At 34.2% G+C, this 17703-nt stretch overlaps 1 protein-coding gene across 3 annotated transcripts in view; it reads right to left on the bottom strand.

Annotated features, from left to right (window-relative positions):
- The window catches only part of Elp3 (elongator complex protein 3), a 292722-nt gene extending 276875 nt beyond the window's left edge, over positions 1 to 15847 (bottom strand). For all 3 annotated transcript variants that reach the window (XM_090401875.1, XM_090401873.1, XM_090401874.1), the window contains exons 1-3: positions 15691 to 15847; positions 7419 to 7521; positions 457 to 547 (exon numbers count right to left, since the gene is read on the bottom strand). In XM_090401875.1, the coding sequence (XP_090258001.1) occupies positions 457 to 547; positions 7419 to 7521; positions 15691 to 15712 (216 nt within the window). In that variant the 5' untranslated portion in view covers positions 15713 to 15847. The remainder of the gene's footprint in view (positions 1 to 456; positions 548 to 7418; positions 7522 to 15690) is intronic.
- Between the last annotated feature and the right edge of the window lie 1856 nt (positions 15848 to 17703).

Genomic DNA, 17703 nt, shown 5'->3' with positions numbered 1-17703 from the left:
AACTTTTCCTTTTTCATTGTGTCAGTTGCTTTTTCTAAAGCCTCAAAAAATTCCTCCACTTCTACCTTAGTAGAACCTTCTGTGGGACCATAGGCACAAATAAGTCTCATTGTCCAGTTCCCCATTCTCATATTTGCCCACATTGGAGGCTGAAAATCTTGAGTTTTAGAGAGGAAAAAAATCCTACCACCTCAGTATGAGATTAGCAACTCAGTTTCAAATCAAAACACTCTTACAAAAGTTCTTTACATACTAGGCAGGATTCAAATCCTGGTCTTTCCAAAAAAAAGCATAGTCTTTACTAACTGAGCAAATAAAAGTCTATTACTATTATTTTAAAAAAAAGTATGAGTGAAGGAACCAAGCAATGCTTGGTTCCTTATTATAATAGAAAGTATTATAATATTATATTAGATTATAATAGAAAGTAATAATAAGATTATGAATTTCAATTACCTTCTTATAATCAGGAGGTACTGCTGCAATAATATCTACAAGCCTTGGTTGAGTTTCAAGACCATGTTTGGAAGATATAATACCTTTCACTCTAAAAAAAATAAAATAAAATACACACATCACTTAATTTTTAATTTTCCAATAACAAAAGATGCTACTTGAATAAAAAAACTTGTAACATTTATTAAAGCCTTGTTTCTCGCAATAGTTTTTAATCTTGTTATAAAAATAAGATTTATATATCTAGTTTGGCAATACAACATTTCCTAAAGGATTATCACGGTTGCTCAAGTTAAGAAATTTAAAAATGAAATATTTAAAATTATGTTTTCACTTATGCATTCAAGTGTTCATTAAAGGGCAACTAACTGTAGGCAGGCTAATGCAGCTGCTTTACCATATAAGGAATGAAGTAACACTTCATTCCTTGTAACAGAGAACACATATATATGCATTGTACCGTATCATGCTGCATGTACAGTATTTATATCTATGTGTGGGAATCATCTTTAAAAACAAGAAAATGGAAAATTTTCTGAAGTCATTATATATGAAAATAAATAAATAAATAATATATATGTTTAAAAAAAAAATTGAATTAATGATTACAAAATGCATCAGAAAATGTGAAATATGACTAAGCTTTGGCATGCTAAAAAGTATTATGCATGAATAAGCATTATGTCTTTAACCAGATAAATTTATAATAGAAACATGGTTACCAATTTTTACTTTTTTATGCAGATAAATGTTATATGTGAAGAATCATTATGCCCTTAAATGTCATAGTGGGTACTTCATCAAATATGTACTGGGTAGCAAGAAAGTTCCTGCATGTTTAGGCTATATGGATAGATTTAAATATCGAGACATACGTGTACAATACAATGATAAAATTATAAAGTAACATATGAGGTAGGTTCCAAATGTTTCTGGCCTGACATACAAACTTTGTGCCAATTTTAAAATGCCATGCATGACAAATAGCAGCATCTATAGGGAGGTTAATGTACTAGTTTCAACTCTCTACCTGTGTCATTCAGTTGAAGGCACTCGCTTGACTAATAACGTGGCACACTAAGTGGCCATAATGTTAAAAATTGAGTACTGCACTGTGATAAAGTTTTTCACCAAAGAAGGGCTTTCTCCAAGTGCTATCAAACAGCGATTGGAAGGTGTTTATGCAGAAGCTTCTCCTTCATATTCTACCATGAAGGAATGGGCTAAACAGTTTCGCCTAGGAAGAGAGAGCGCATCAAAGATGATCCTCATGATGGTCAGCCTGCAGAAGTGATGACTGAAGAAAATGTCTCTTGTTGAGGAGAAACTGCTCGATGACAGATGGCTGAAGATCAAAGAAATCTCAGCAAGGTTGGGCTCTCTATAACAACTGTCTTTTGCATCATTCACAAGAAGCTTCACATGAAAAAGGTAAGTGCAAAGTGAGTACCTCAACTTCTCTCTTCAATTCAGGAGAGGAAGGGAATCAGAAAAAAGTGCTGGAATCCATTGTCACTGAGAAGAAAATCATGGTCCTTTATTATGATCCTCTTTCCAAAAGAGAATCCATGAAGTGGTGCAAACCAGGCAAGCATTGCCAAGAAAAGTCAACTTCACTCACTCCACCAAGAAGATCTTGGCAACAATCTTTTGGAATTGCTGGGGGAATTCTCTTGATTGACTTCAAGGAAAGGAATACCACTGTGAATGCAGAATATTATGCTTCACTCCTGCACAAACTGCATGATGCCATAAAGGAGAAGAGACAAAGAATGCTGAGACATGGTGTTTGCCTGCTTCACGACAATATACCAGTCCATATGGCTCTTGTTGCGAAGGCTGCAGTGAAGGACTGTAGCTTCCAGGAGATTGAACATCCATTCTACAGCCCAAATCTAGTATCCTGTGACTACTATTTTTTCTCGAAACTGAAGAAAGACCTTAAAGACCTGGAAGTCCTCATGATATGTTACAATAGGATTATTCCACTATCAAGCAGCTAGCCTGAGAAAACATTTTACTACTATACCTTTAACTTAAAGGAAGAAAATGCAGTTTTAGACCATTTTGCAAACAAAAGTACAAACTCTTTTTTCAAGGACATAGAAATGTTAATTCAAAGATGTGAAAAGTGTAAACAATAAATCACACGATAACCACAGTAAATAACTTTAATGAACTGAAAGTACAGATATTTCATACTGAAAATAACAGTACATCATCAATGTGTAGAAACAAGCAAATCAAAGGAATTCGAATACAGGGTACATTCAGCAGTTGGTGGTTTACCAATTAAAAACTATTGCTGGATGCTAAAAATTAATATTAATAAATAATATTATTAAAAACTATTTTTGATGGTTACATAAGATAAGAATCTCCCAAACTTTTGGGAGAGAGGGACAACATTCCGATTCAGATTTGGCCGATGTAAAAGAGCTTGCAACTTTCTTTGAAAAGGCATTCATATTTAAAACCTGCTTCTATGGAGAAGTTTCATTCCACTGAATACTGTGTTTAGTGTCAATACTATGTTGTGCCAGACCAGATACAACAAAAAAAACAATTCTTTGTTGTATTTTTGATTTTTGTTTAATATTTTTTATTTTTAAACTGCAATGTTACTGTTATTTATTATGATATTTTTCATGGGAGTTTTTTTTATGTTGACTCCACATATGAAAGGTCACAAGACCTATAACAGTATAGTGCCTTGAGTGGACAAGCAACTAAGGAGAAAAATGTAGCCTGCTGATATGTTTCTTAAAAGTGGGAGGTTGTGCTCAGTGAGAAAAATAGTATGGTGATGTTAGAAACTTAGGCAGCAGGAGGGAAAAACTTCTGGATATAATTCCCATAGAAGGAATGCCCAGGCTATGGTCCATATGTGGCCTCATAACAGCATCCCACTGCATACTTCTATTATCCTGAATCCCTCTAGGTATGATTTGGAAGTGCAAGTATTAGAAAATTATTTATCCACTGGTTGGAAGTCCTCATGATATGTTACAAAAGGATTATTCCACTATCAAACAGTCAGCCTGAAAAACTGTTTTACTGCTATACCTTTGAATGGAGAAAGTGTTGGCTCAGTAATTAATCACCGTGTGGTGAGCATGCAGAAAAGTATGATCACTCCTTAAAGTATATAACCAATAGAAAGTTGCAGTGAAAACAACTAAAACTACTGACTACTTTAGACTGAAAAATTTTGTATGAAAAATACATACAAAGAACTACAAAATATCCTCAAACAAAGCAGAACAGATAGTTTATAATATAATATAAACACAGAACTTATTAAATTTGCAGGTAAAGAATTTAACATCAGATTTCTAAAATTTATAAACCAAATGTACAAAAAGGGAAAATCCCAAAAAAGCTGGGGTAGAGGTCTAGTGATACCAATTTATAAAAAAGGTCTAAAAACGGATTGCAATAATTATCGTGACATCAGCCTCCTCAATAAAGGATACAAAATTTTTGCAAAAATGTTAACAAACAAATTTTTATCCCATACAGAATCACAGTTGGGAGAAAAACAGAATGGATTCCATAATAGAAGATCACGTATAGACTCAGCTTTTATCTTAAAAATAATTATAGAAAAACATAGAGAATACAATATTGAAACACATATAGCTTTCATCGATTATATAAAAGCATTTGACAAAATTCTGAGAAATAAACTATGGGGAAACTAAAAGAATATCACATTCCAAACCAACTATACAATGCTCTGTTAAACATATACCATAATAATGAAATAGCAATAAGGCAAAATGATATCATATCCACTTGGAAACTAATAAATAGAGGAGTCTGTCAAGGTTGTCTGTGATCATCCATATTATTCGACACATTGTCAAAAAATGGAGAGAAGTAAATACAGGTAACCCTCGTATAATGCGGATGTTAGGTTCCACAGAAATGCTGCGTTATATAAATCACGTTATGCGAGTCTCAGATCACATAGAAAAAGTAGGGTTATGTTCTGAAATCGTTTTTTTTTTTTTTTAGTTATATAAACAACAATGACATACCCAACAAAAAAAATATTTTTATTTAATTCAAGTAATTCATATAAGTTAAGAAAACATATAAACTATGAAACAAATACATAGTATAAAAGTATAAAAATTACAAATTGTACTTAAACTTCATTGCACATAATGCATAAATGTTTTAGGCAAAATAAAATAGTGCATATTTTAATCTTTCATAGCACGAGGATTTGGGGATTGGTTAATAAACACTGGTTTTGTCATGTAATCACCTGATGCACTACTACAAAACAGTAGACTAATTCTATCTTTGGAAACTTTGAAACCAGGAGCTGATCTTTCATTTTTCAAAATATAGGTGCGTTTTTGCACGTTTTTCCAATATAACCCGGATTCATCTGCATTGAACACCTAGTCTGCACTATAAATGTTTATAAACTTTGAGAGTTTTTTGTTTAATGAGATTTCCATCCATAGGAATTTTCTTTTTAGGTGCAATCTTCTATCGAAATCATTAAAGATTTCTCCATTTTTCCATTAGAATATCGCATACACGAGCAATGAACTTTGCACTTATCGTTGACCCAGCAATAAACACTTTCTCTGATTTTATGTTCATTTTGTTTGATTGTTCGAATTGTTGATTCATTTAAGTTCAAAGTCCCTGCAAAAACTCCTGGTTTTTTTCTCCATTTTTCAACTGATCCAAGATTTTGAATATTTTCTTCAAGAGAAATTAATTTTGTTTTCAATGTTGGTTTTCCCCTTTCGTTGTAGTTTGTAGCCATTACTATAAAAATAATTTTTTACACAAAAAAAGCAAGCATTACATATTGTATGTAACTCTCCAGAAAAAAAAGTGCTCAGCTTGAGATGAACACGCTTATGATTTTTAATGTACTTTCCTGGCAGAAACGAGGGCAATTTTCAACAATAAAAGTTTTATAGGGTAAACAATTGAGGTACATGCATGCTAAAGGATATTTCCCCTAATATAAATTCGCTAGTTATAATTACATGCGGGATACAGGCAGACACAAATTTAACGAAGATAAAATTTTATTTTTTATTTTTTAAGTCATGCAGTGAAAAACATATGAAAAGATAAAGGGTTACTGCAATTTGTAGACCGTGTTTTTATCAGAACCGTGTTGTATAAGTACCATGTTCAACAAGGGTTATTTACTACAATTTTAGACTGTGTCATATCGAAACAGCATTGTATAAGTACCACGTTAATCGAGGGTTATCTGTACATGTGGATTCCAAATTAATTGACATACAAAAATAGACACACTACTCTTTGCTGATGATCAGATCATCTTTGGAAAGACTGAAGATGAACTGCAGAAATCAATTTATAATTATTATTATTACATAACACCTCCAGGGAGTCCAAAGACTCATCGAGGGAGGGCATCTACTCTACAACTCTCCGTCTCCACCAACCGCAACTACCTTCATCATCTACACCAACGTCATCTACCGCCGACCACTAGTATTTTCACAGACAATCACAAACATCCATGCCCATGGCGGGATTCGAACCTGCAGCCTTTTGGCTGGAGAGCGTATATACTAACCACGCGGCCAACCAGGCCAGCATATATTATATCATATATAATATATAACACAATATGGCCTAGAAATGTCAATGGAGAAAACTAAAGTCATGGCTTTTAAGGAAATAACTCTGTCAGAAGTAAAATAATAATAAATAATAAAATAATTGAGCAAGTTAATAATTTCAAATATGTAGGTTGTAAAATATCTAGGTCTTACATAAATTAAATAGATATTGATTTTAAGATGACAAACTTTATAAAAATTACTGGAGTAATTAACAGAACTTTTAAACCTAATTACATACAGAAACACACAAGACTCAGCGTCTACAAAACAATAACCAAACCTACACGATTATATGGAAGCGAGATCTGGACCTTCGGAGAAAGAGATATACAGAGAATTCAGGCAGCAGAAATAAATTCCTTAGGAAAACAGAAAAACTCACTTTAGTAAATAAAAAAAGAAATAGTGAAATAATTAAAAATCTCAAAATTAATCCTATAACAGACTCAATGAATTAAATATAGGAAAAACTAGCTAGACCATATAGCAAGAATGCAGAGAGAAAGATTACCAAAAAAGATCTTAACATATAATCCTAGAGATTATATGTTAAGGAATAGGGGATGACCAAGAAGAAAATGGACTGAGCATGGAACAGGCCACGTGGCTTAGAACCTGGATAGGAAGATGACGAAGTTCACTTTACCTTTCACATAACCCACACCAGATGTGCATAATATTAGAATGGCAACTAAAAGGGTACATCATGTCAATAGTAGCTTATATATTGCTTAATATGTTAGACAATGCATAGAGGAAAATTGAATACTGCTGTGACTTAGTTTACACTATGAATGGTGCACATATTTAATGTCTATACTTTGATACTTCATCACACTGAATATCCTAATACACCAGGATGTTATGTTCCTATATGAAACTCAAATAAATTGTCTATATCAGTCTGAACATTCTCTTTTTGAATTCTTCAATAAAAATTATAAGGCTTCAAATTTTTCATTGCTAACACTCTTTATATATAATTACAAACATCTCTGATTTCAGCCTTGCTCTCTTTACTGGTGGGTGGTATGATTCTTCTTGTGTTACCTACCAGGGAAAGAGAGCAAGGCTCAAATCCTATCTGTAAAATGTGAAAGAAAGAGAGAAAAGGGGAAGGGGTTTCCTTGTAAGGGCATACAATCTTTTTCCAAGCAAACTGGCTTATAACATACAACTTCATTTTCTAAGTGTTTATGAAAGTCAAGTTTACTTAGTCATAACAGGCTATTAAGACATAAAGAATAATATAAACACATATTGAAAAAATCATGTTTCACATTCAGAGCCATTAACTTTATTGAGAAAATCAAATAACAAATTTACTTGTTGAGATTCACATCTTTTCCTGCCTTATGGGCTTGTATCAATTCTTGAATAATCTCAGCAACAGTCTGTATCATCAATTCTTCTTTGCTCAGTAAAGGACCTATAAACAGATTATATTTTACTAAAAATGTCACATCCCTTAACAATAGAATTTAAAACATGCATTTTCGAAAAGAAAGCAAGTATGAATATAAAAAACAATTACAAAAAAAAAAATTTAGTTCTTTAGATGCAATAGAAAAAATATATTACAAGTATTACAGTGGGAAGAGCTACAATTTGGAACATTGTCAAAGCTTAATGTTATGCAGTGATATTTCTGAAATCCTGCATATCAAGGATAACAATGTGTTTTCAGTACTGGCATTAGTAGTTTTCATCTGTCCAACATACTCATTCCAAGGAAAAATCCTACATATATGCTACTATTCAGCATTCAAATGCTTGTTTGCATTTGAAATCCACTACAATATTCAAAAATGTATACAGAATTGGTTAACAAATGAGTTTGGTATAAACAACTTTTGATAGAGACAAAAAAACATTTTAAAAATTTACTCTTAATTAAATCATAAAGACTCTGCACAAACTCTCGGATCTCCTCATGTCTGAGGACTTGTGACCTTCCTGATGATGATTTGCCATTTCTTTCTCCCCTGTGTTTCTCTTATTGCTTGTTCTGGTTTAAGTCTGGTGATTCCTGATATTTGGTCAATCCATCTGTTGGAGGTTTCCTCCAGGCAGTTGCCTTCCCTTCTGCATATACAATTCTCTTGTCAATTATGTTTGTCAGTCTTGTGTGGATATTCAGTTCTTCTAGGATACTTTTGTTTGTTCATTTTTCTGTCCAAAACACTTAACGTTAATGGAAATGTTTTCACTTGGCTATGCTACCAATTATATATTTGGTTTAATCTTTTATCCAAGTGTAAGCAAACAAAGTTTGCACCTGAAATATTTTCAGGACTGGGGCAGCTCATGGTAAAGGTGGTATAAGTTCTGATCACTTGCCTTAGTATCCCATAATGCAAAAGGTCACTACCCAGACTGGGTTCGACCTTTATTGAGGTCTCATCAGTGGGAGCCAGACCCAGAGGTGGTGATACTAAGGTGGAAATAATCCAGAAGTCATATCACCATATACCAGTTGCAAAAAGGTGTCAACACCTTATTATTAAAATTCTCTGGATTAGAGATAGTTGATGGAAGTTTTTTTTTCACTTGGCTATGCTACCAATTATATATTTGGTTTAATCCTTTATCCAAGTGTAAGCAAACAAAATTTGCGCCTGAAGTATTTTCAGGACTGGGGCAACTTGTAGTAAAGGAGGTATCACCACCTCTGGCTCCCACTGATGAGACCTCAATAAAGGTCGAAACCGGTCTGGGTAGTAGTGACCATTTCCATAATGCATAGTATTATACATACCCATAAGGATATATGCTTTGCATTATGGGATAATAAGGCAAGTGATCAGAACTTATACTACCTTTAACACGAGCTGCCCCAGTCCTGAAAATACTTCAGGCGCAAACTTTGTTTGCTTACACTCTGGCTCCCACTGATGAGACCTCAATAAAGGTCGAAACCGGTCTGGGTAGTAGTGACCATTTCCATAATGCATAGTATTATACATACCCATAAGGATATATGCTTTGCATTATGGGATAATAAGGCAAGTGATCAGAACTTATACTACCTTTAACACGAGCTGCCCCAGTCCTGAAAATACTTCAGGCGCAAACTTTGTTTGCTTACACTTGGATAAAGGATTAAATCAAATATATAATTGGTAGTATAGTCAAGTGAAAAAATTTCCATCAACTATCTCTAATCCAGAGAATTCTAATAATAAAGTGTTGACACCTTTTGGCAACTGGTATATGGTGATATGACTTCTGCATTACTTCCACTTTAGTATCAACATCTCTGGGTCTGGCTCCCACTGATGTGCTTTTGCACAGAAATGGTCCATTTCCTTGAGGTATGGGAGGCTCTGCTTGGGGTAGGTTTTTGCCCATCTCTGAGTGGGGCCACCGCTGAGATAATGGCTCTGTCTGATAGTGGCGTGAACCTACCACTGGGTAGAGTCAACACTGAGAAGTTCTTTTTGGTGATAAGGTGAGCCTGTCACTGAGTTGGATGGTCCTTTGGTCACTCGTATGGAGTGGTCTGGGGGACCGCTTAATTTTTAGAGAGGTCTTTACTAAAACAGCACCTCAATAAAGGTCAAAATTATACATACCCATAAGGATATGTGCTTTGCATTATGGGATACTAAGGCAAGTGATCAGAACTTATACCATGAGTTGCCCCAGTCCTGAAAATACTTCAGGAGCAAACTTTGTTTGCTTACACTTGGATAAAGGATTAAACCAAATATATAATTGGTAGCACTCTTAATATTCTTCTCCAGCACCAGGGCTCAAATGCCTCAATTCTTCTTCTGTCATCTTTTGTCATTGTCCAAGATTCAGAAGCATAGAGAAAGATAGAAAAAAACTAAGGTTTCTATAAGCTTAATTTTGGTCTTTTTGAAGATGTGCCTGTCTTTCCAGATATCAGTTAAATCAGTCATCGCTTTCTTAGCTAGTGTTATTCTTCTTCTTATCTCTTTTTTACATCCATCTTTTTTTTTTTTTTTTTGTTATTATCACTCCAAGATAGAAGGAATTGAAATCGTCGACAATTTCAACTATCTCTTTTCTGCATTGTTTAAAATTATTATTTTGGTTTTATCTTGATTTATTCATAAACCATGGCTTAAGCTTTCCCATTCTAATTCATTTAGGATGGATTTTAATTCGTTTGTGGCTATTATTACTGTGTATCGTAGGTTCGTGATTGTTCGGCCACTCCTCGTCTTGATCCTTTTTCAAATTAGAATGCAGGGAACACTGAGTTTTCAATTCTTACTGCTGCTTGATTTCCTTGATATAAGTTCTTTATAAAGGTTACTAGATGGTTTGGTATTCCCAATTCTTGCATGATATCCCATAAAATATCCCACCTCATACAGTCAAAGTAAAGGCCTTGGAGTAATCTATAAAGCATAGATAAAGGCTTAAGTTGAATTCCCTTGCTTTTTCGATTATGATCTCTAGTTTCAACCTTTACTGAATCCTGCTTGTTCTTCTGAGATTTCATGGTCTATAAAACTTTGTAATATTTCCTTAATAGTGTGTAATAAAACCTTGCTAGTATGTGAGATAAGGGCAATGGTGCAGTAGTTTTCACATTTGTTGCATTTCACATTTCATAATTGCCTTTTTTGTAGATTGGGATAATAATGGAACTAGTCCAATCATTTGGCCATGTTCCAGATTTTGTTGCATAAATCACGTATCCAGTTGACAGTTGCATTCTCTCCAAGGTTTTTCAGCATTTCAGCCAATATTGAATCAAGACCTGGATCTTTGTTATGCCTTAATTTTTTGATTGCTTGTTCTACTTCACTTTTGAGGATCTCCATTTTCATGTTTTTGATAGCTTCTTAGTCTTCTTGTTGAATAGCTAGGTCCTTGTAAAGCTCGGTGCAATAATCTTTCCATCTTTATGGAAAGAGTATTGCATACTGCAATTATGCAGTATGTAAAGAGTACTGCGTAATTGAAGAAGAAAACGGCAATTATGTGCATGTTAGTGAATTATGATTTATTAAGATATTACAAGTCTAAAATAGCAGTCAATTCCCATCTAGTCCATTTTTACATCAGGTGACTGTTTTTGAAAAACCACAAAGTAGGTAACTGATAAAGAGAATATGAAACTTATTCCCAAAAAGATTCACATGTGCAAGGACAAAATGTTAACGTATAGTTTTGAATGTACTGGCTCTTTTCATATTTTGTGAAGTGATAAGTGAATTAGTGAGGCAAATTGCATATGTGTTGTGGTAGATTCATCAAATCGCTTGAGCCTGAAAGTGGTCTTAGTTTGGCGAGATATATTATACCTAGAAAAAGGAATGTAAGTGAAACTATTAGAATTCCAAAATCACAAAGGAGAAACATCTGAGATATTAGTGGATCACATTCTATTCATATTGGAGAAATATAAATTAATCAACAAGATAACAGCATTTTGTGGTGACAACTGCAACACAAACTTTGGTGGCAGTGCAAGAAATGGCAACAATAATGTCTTTCATAAATTAAGCAAGAACATAAAAATGAGCATCTCTGGAAACTAGGCCAGGGATTGCCAACCAATAGCGTATGCACCAAAAGTGGCACACTGGATCCTAATGATAATAATAAAAAAGTAAGCCTATTTATGCAAAAAGTATTAACCAAAAATCGATAAGTAGAAAAAAGCTAAAACTCAGTAGTCAATTTTAGTGATTTTATTGTTTTGTACATTCACTTGTTTGATTCTGAGGTGCCAAGCGTTAGCAACAGCAGTGCATTGAGGATTTTTGTCAGTCAGTTGACAATTGATACTCATGCACTATGGAGTTGTGCTTTGTTCGTCCTTTGTGAACATTTGCAGTTTTGTACTTTTTCGAAAATTAAGTTTTGTTTTTATGTTGTTACCCATCATAATGTAAAAGGAAATGAGCAGTGAACAGTGAGAAAATGAGTTCTTATTTATAGCGAATATGTCAGGAAAACTGTAGTGCATTGTTTGAGAGAACACTTTCTCACATAATAAAAAACTTTATAGGGGACATGATAGAAACTTTCTAAAGTTTCTATCATGTCCCCTCTTTTTCCCCTGTCAACTAAGACTTTGCAACCCACACACACCTTCAATCTATTTTCATAGGGTGAATTCCACAGACCTGTCACCAGTATGGTCAATCATCTCTGAATCCTCCCCACCATTTCATTCCAAAGAAACTGTGCACAGGTGGCCAATCACTGCACAGTAGTCAAATATGGCCATATCAGTCATATAAAGAGGGTTAATAATCTCCCTATCTCTACTTGCCAATGTCTTTTTCAACATCTAAGTAAGGTAAAACTATTCAACAATAGCTGAGACATATGCAAAATCATGTAACCTAGTGGGCAATACGTTGAAGTCATTGAAAGTGTCTTCCATGTGGTGACAGACATGCCACCACATGGAAGACTAGAAACCATCATGTGGATTTTTTTTTAACTAAAGTTGCTTCAGGTTATTTTTTTTTCAAGGTATAGTTGTTATAGTTTCTTGAAGTAAGTTCGTCATAAAATTATTTTTACTGTGTTCTTGTTTGTTGCTGTGGTATATTTATTTTCATGGACTTCCTTTTTTCTACAATCTACATATGTGTATATTAGGAATTTGAGTTTATTATTTTTTTTTTTTTTATGATGAATGTAACATACGTTGGTGTGTTTCTTGAGGTTGGGCATGTACGTGTATGTTCATGCATGCATTTGGGGATGGGGAAAGATATTTTTTTGAGGGGACAGCAGGGTGGGAGTACATCAGATTACTTCTCAAAGGGACACACGCAAGAAGTATTTCGTGATTGGTGCATACATTTCTGGTAGTTTTTTCCAAGTTCTGAGGGGGATTGTTTGTGTTAGGGAGGCAATATGTTTCATTCACTAAAACTTTTAATCGTCAAATTAGCACTCTGAGGCTGAAGACTTTTATGGTCAGTAAATTGAACATATTACTAATCCAAAGCAAGCAAACAAACAAACAAAAAAAAAAAACAGAAATAGAGGCACCAAAGACAAATACTTTTCGAGATTAGGTGTATTTGGTTCATATGAAGTGAGTTGTGTAGTATGATTTTTTTTTTTTTTTAAATTATTTTTGTGCTTTTAAAATCACCATGTCAGTTTTTCTGGACTAACATTTCTATTAGCAGAAATGCTTCTGCTGAGCTTCCCTCTCCAGATGTTACATTATTTCTGTACTGAATTTATTTATTTTTAAACAAACAATAGCTAATATTTTGACAGCAAGAAAAATTCCAAGTTGCACATCAATTGATGCCAAGTTCCATAACTAGGAGATGAAATACCACCACAGAGATCCTCATCAATGACTGTAGTCAAATTAAAGAAATCACTGTAAGAGAAGAATTTACAGAATATAACTTAATAGTTTTTACCATATATCACCAGTTATAATGATAATTTTATTTTCATATAAACAATGCATTGTTCAAAATAAACTTAGGGAACTTTCCATTTCTTTACAGCAAGAAAAAATAGATGAATATTGTGTAAGTATTCGAAGTTAGTTAATAATCACCTGGGATAGGATAGGAATTTTATTCCTATCTACCCATTCCTGAATTCTATCTTTAACCTTTCTGATACCTTCATCACCACACCTGAGATACTAATGTCTCTTACTTGCTAATTCTGTCCTAAAACCAAAAACCAACTTTACATAGTGGAAGTGTCTTAACCTCTTTCTACTCCCATGGAATCTTTTCATAGCTTTCCATCTCTCCCCACTATAGGGCCTATATCAGCTAAAAATATATAATTTGTTCCTTGACTAAATACTATACATTCATTTTTGGTAACTTGTGATGGTTGCTTTTGAAATCATTTACTTCGATGAATTGCAATATCTTCACATTTTGGGACCCAATTTATTCAAGAACTGTGGAATCTCAGGTGGCATTAAATCAGATTTCTCATAGTTAATTCCACCACTTTATGTCAATAGAAAATATAAGTTATTATTATTATTATTGCAGATGCACTCCCATGGAGTCTGAAGACTCACTATGGGAGACCTAAACTACACATACAATATCTATTGTATTCTTGCCATTCCATTCCATTCATTCACTATTCTCCATGCAAAAACAAATCTAGTCCTCATATTCCTGCTAACCACATTCTTCCTCAGTTTCCAGGAATGATCTTTTATTCTGCCCCTTCTAGTCAACTCCTGAATTTCCTCTGCATCAATCCTATAAAATCTTTTACGTAACATAAACGATTCTCTCATACCCAGTCTTTTTTTTTTGCCTTTGCCTATCAACCGAATTTTGAAATCCACAAACCCTCAATCTACTTTCATAAGAATCATTCCACACACCACTCATCATCTGAGTAACTTGCCTGTGGATCCTCTCCACCACTTATTCTTTCCCAAGAAACCCAGGTAACCAGACATGAGCAGAGTAATCATATCAAGACCTAATAAACAGGAGCGATAACTTCCTTATCTCTGCCTGTTAGTATGTTCTTCAATAACCAAGTAATCCAATGAGCTATCGTGGTAACTTTAGCAACATGCCTCTATCCACTTCTTCTTCCCCTTGTGCCTTATCCCATCTATTTGGGGTCGGGCCTTTTTATGATGTGACATATGTGCACGATCCCAACCGACTTGTTGCAGAGCCTGATGTTGGGGGGGAGGGGGGGAGGGGAGGTATTTTATGTCTGTAGAAGTGTGTGTGTTCACAGGGTTGGTTTACCTGTTCTGAGAAACAAAAAAAAAACCCCGAGTCTCTGGGAGAAAAACCCTCCACCTCCATATGAGACTGGCTAACTAGCCTTTATTACCATAGAGATCTGGTCTCTTTCAACCTTTAGTCAAAACAGACCAGATAAAGGTTCCTCATGTCATAGGTGGGAATCGCACTTAGGTCTTTCCAACCAAAGAGGTTTTGTCTATACCGACTGAGCTATGGAAGCTCTCAAACATGCCTCTATCCATTACTGCTCTCAAATCCCTGGCTTCATCAATTTCCTTCAGTACAGTTCCATGAATCTTGTACACGTTATGATCAATTTCTCCCAAAATGCAATATAACATTACACTTTTTCACATTAAACTGAACCCATTATCTTTTGCCCATACTGTCAGACTATTTAAATTATCCTGCCAGCTCTCCACATCACCTTGATTAACCACTATCCTATCTCATTTTGCATCATTATCAAACTGAATATTTCTCTTCAAATTATTCACTATACCATTTATGTCCAAATTAAACAGTAGTAGTAGTTATCAGAGCTGTGGGGCACACTGCTTTCTCCTCCATATACCTTCTTTTTTTTTTTTAATACCTGTCCATTAGCCACTCTGTATCCATATCACCAGTTTCATTTCCTTTCCCATTTGTTCTAATTGGAGCAAGAGTTCCGTGTGGTATCCTGTCCATCCCCGTTGCATAATCCATCAGTATCATCGAAATAAAGTGGCAAGTAAGCGTGTGTTTAAAAATTTGCATACGTTTCTTTAAACGGTAACGAATTTTTAATGAATGAAACTTCCACTACGAGCTAAAAATCAATTACCTAGTCACTACCCCTTGCTATTTGTGCAAAATAGATCTTTAACTTCCATATTACTTACCTTTTTTCTTGTTTTTAACCATGGCGGTATTTTTTAAAGGAAAACAAAATAAAACTATCTTAAAACACACACAATAAAAAATAAATAAATAAACTATTTACAAACTTCGTACACTCCACGTGCTACGACTAAATATTAAAAATTATTAACATTGTACCGCCTTTAGAGACATCTAGTGGTTCTACTTATTCTTGTTAGCTAAAGCTCTGCCGAATAATTCAGCTAATAATACCGCTTATTCTAGCAGAAGACTTCACTCCCCCCTCCCAAAAAAAAAAAAAAAAAAAAAACACCACCTGTAAGGCACGGGAGTGACCATAAGGCGTCTACGGAAGTCAAATGTAAAAAAAAAAAAAAAAAAAAAAACACCACCTGTGAGGCACGGGAGTGACCATAAGGCGTCTAAAAGTCAAATGTAAAAAAAAAAAGAAAAAAAAGTGGAAAAGTTGGAATTGAGCTGATTTGCTTATAATGCTATATATTCCAAGTTATGTATGAAGTGAGTAGTAGTCTCAAAGAAGGCGTACCTTCTTACGAAGATTTTATTTTTAAAATAACTGGACATCGGTTAACTGAATAATTAATAGCTTTAATCGAACATGTGCACTAGACATGTGTAAGTTTCACGACTTACACATGTAACAAAAATTTATTAAAAAATTCCAATATGTATATATATTTCATCCAACGTTACTTGGACATCGTCAGAGATATAGACCGTTAATACATTCAAAAGCTGAATCAAAATAATGAATCACAAATCAAGTGTATATTAGCTGAATACCAACATCCAAGTTTCGGGATGTGCTCACTTCTAATTATTCATGAGTTTTTTCTTTATTATTATTATTAATTATTTTAAATATGTTTAATCTATGCAGCTTACTACAATTTTCCCTTTCAACTGTAATAGTGTAATATCATATACTTCCGATGAGACCGAGACGCAAGCTAATATACGCATAATTTATGACTCATTATTTTGATTCATTTTATGAAAATAGTTAACAGTCTATCTCCTGACGATGTCCAAGTAACATTCATTGAAATATATTAGAGTTTTTGAATAAATTATATATATATATATATATATATATATATATATATATATATATATATATATATATATATATATATATATATATATATATATATATATATATAAAATATAGGTTAAATTATGACTGGAGTAGAATACTCATAGTTCCCATTTATAGAATTAGACATAAAAGTGAATGTGAGAATTAGATGAATTTCTCTAATAAATATTCCAAGTAAGATTTATGCCATCATAATTCAGATGAACCTAAGAAAGATTATGAAATGGAAACTTGGGGTGAAAAACCTGGTTCAAGCAACTAGATGGTATCAGAATTTCACTTCATGGAAAAAGACGGGAATTAGCAAAAACTCAAGACTAGCAATATCCACTGCTAGGAAAGAAGTCAAAGGACACCGCATGGGCAAAGTACATTGCGCCATATAATGAGATATGTGTTAATAGCTGCTCCATGAATTATTGACAAATTCGGTCATCCCAGGTCAAAAATCAGTGATACCATACTGAGATGGAAGTGCAGGGAGTCAACTGCAAGAGCCACTAGCAGTAGACGATCAACACAATCACCGACCGTGACCACGGAGTGCTATTAAGAATAATAAGTAAACACCGCCAATCGTCGACCCACACGTTGAATGCGAAGTTCCGGGCGTCGACTGAAACAGGAAACTGCACATAAACATTCAGTATCGAGGCTCACAACATTGGTTTTCATGTTGTGACATTACGGTAGGACCGTAATATGCAAGCCCCATATTACCAGAACCAACATGCAGCATAGTCTTCAGTGGTGCAAACAGCGTAGACAGTGGGAGGATGAAGCTTAGAAAGCTGTGCTATTGGAGCGATGACGAATCACACTACACCCTCCATCGAGCAGATGGATGGGTGTGAATGTGACGGATGCCCGGTGAATGTCTCATACCAGAGTGCGTCAGAAACCCAACTATGAA

The sequence above is a fragment of the Typopeltis vanoorti genome, chromosome 12 (assembly GCF_054136105.1).
Source record: "Typopeltis vanoorti isolate ZY-2024b chromosome 12, IOZ_Tvanoo_1.0, whole genome shotgun sequence".
NCBI classification, from domain to species: Eukaryota; Metazoa; Arthropoda; class Arachnida; order Uropygi; family Thelyphonidae; genus Typopeltis; species Typopeltis vanoorti.
Note: the sequence above shows the minus strand (reverse complement) of the source record. Positions and strands in the feature narration are given on the sequence as shown.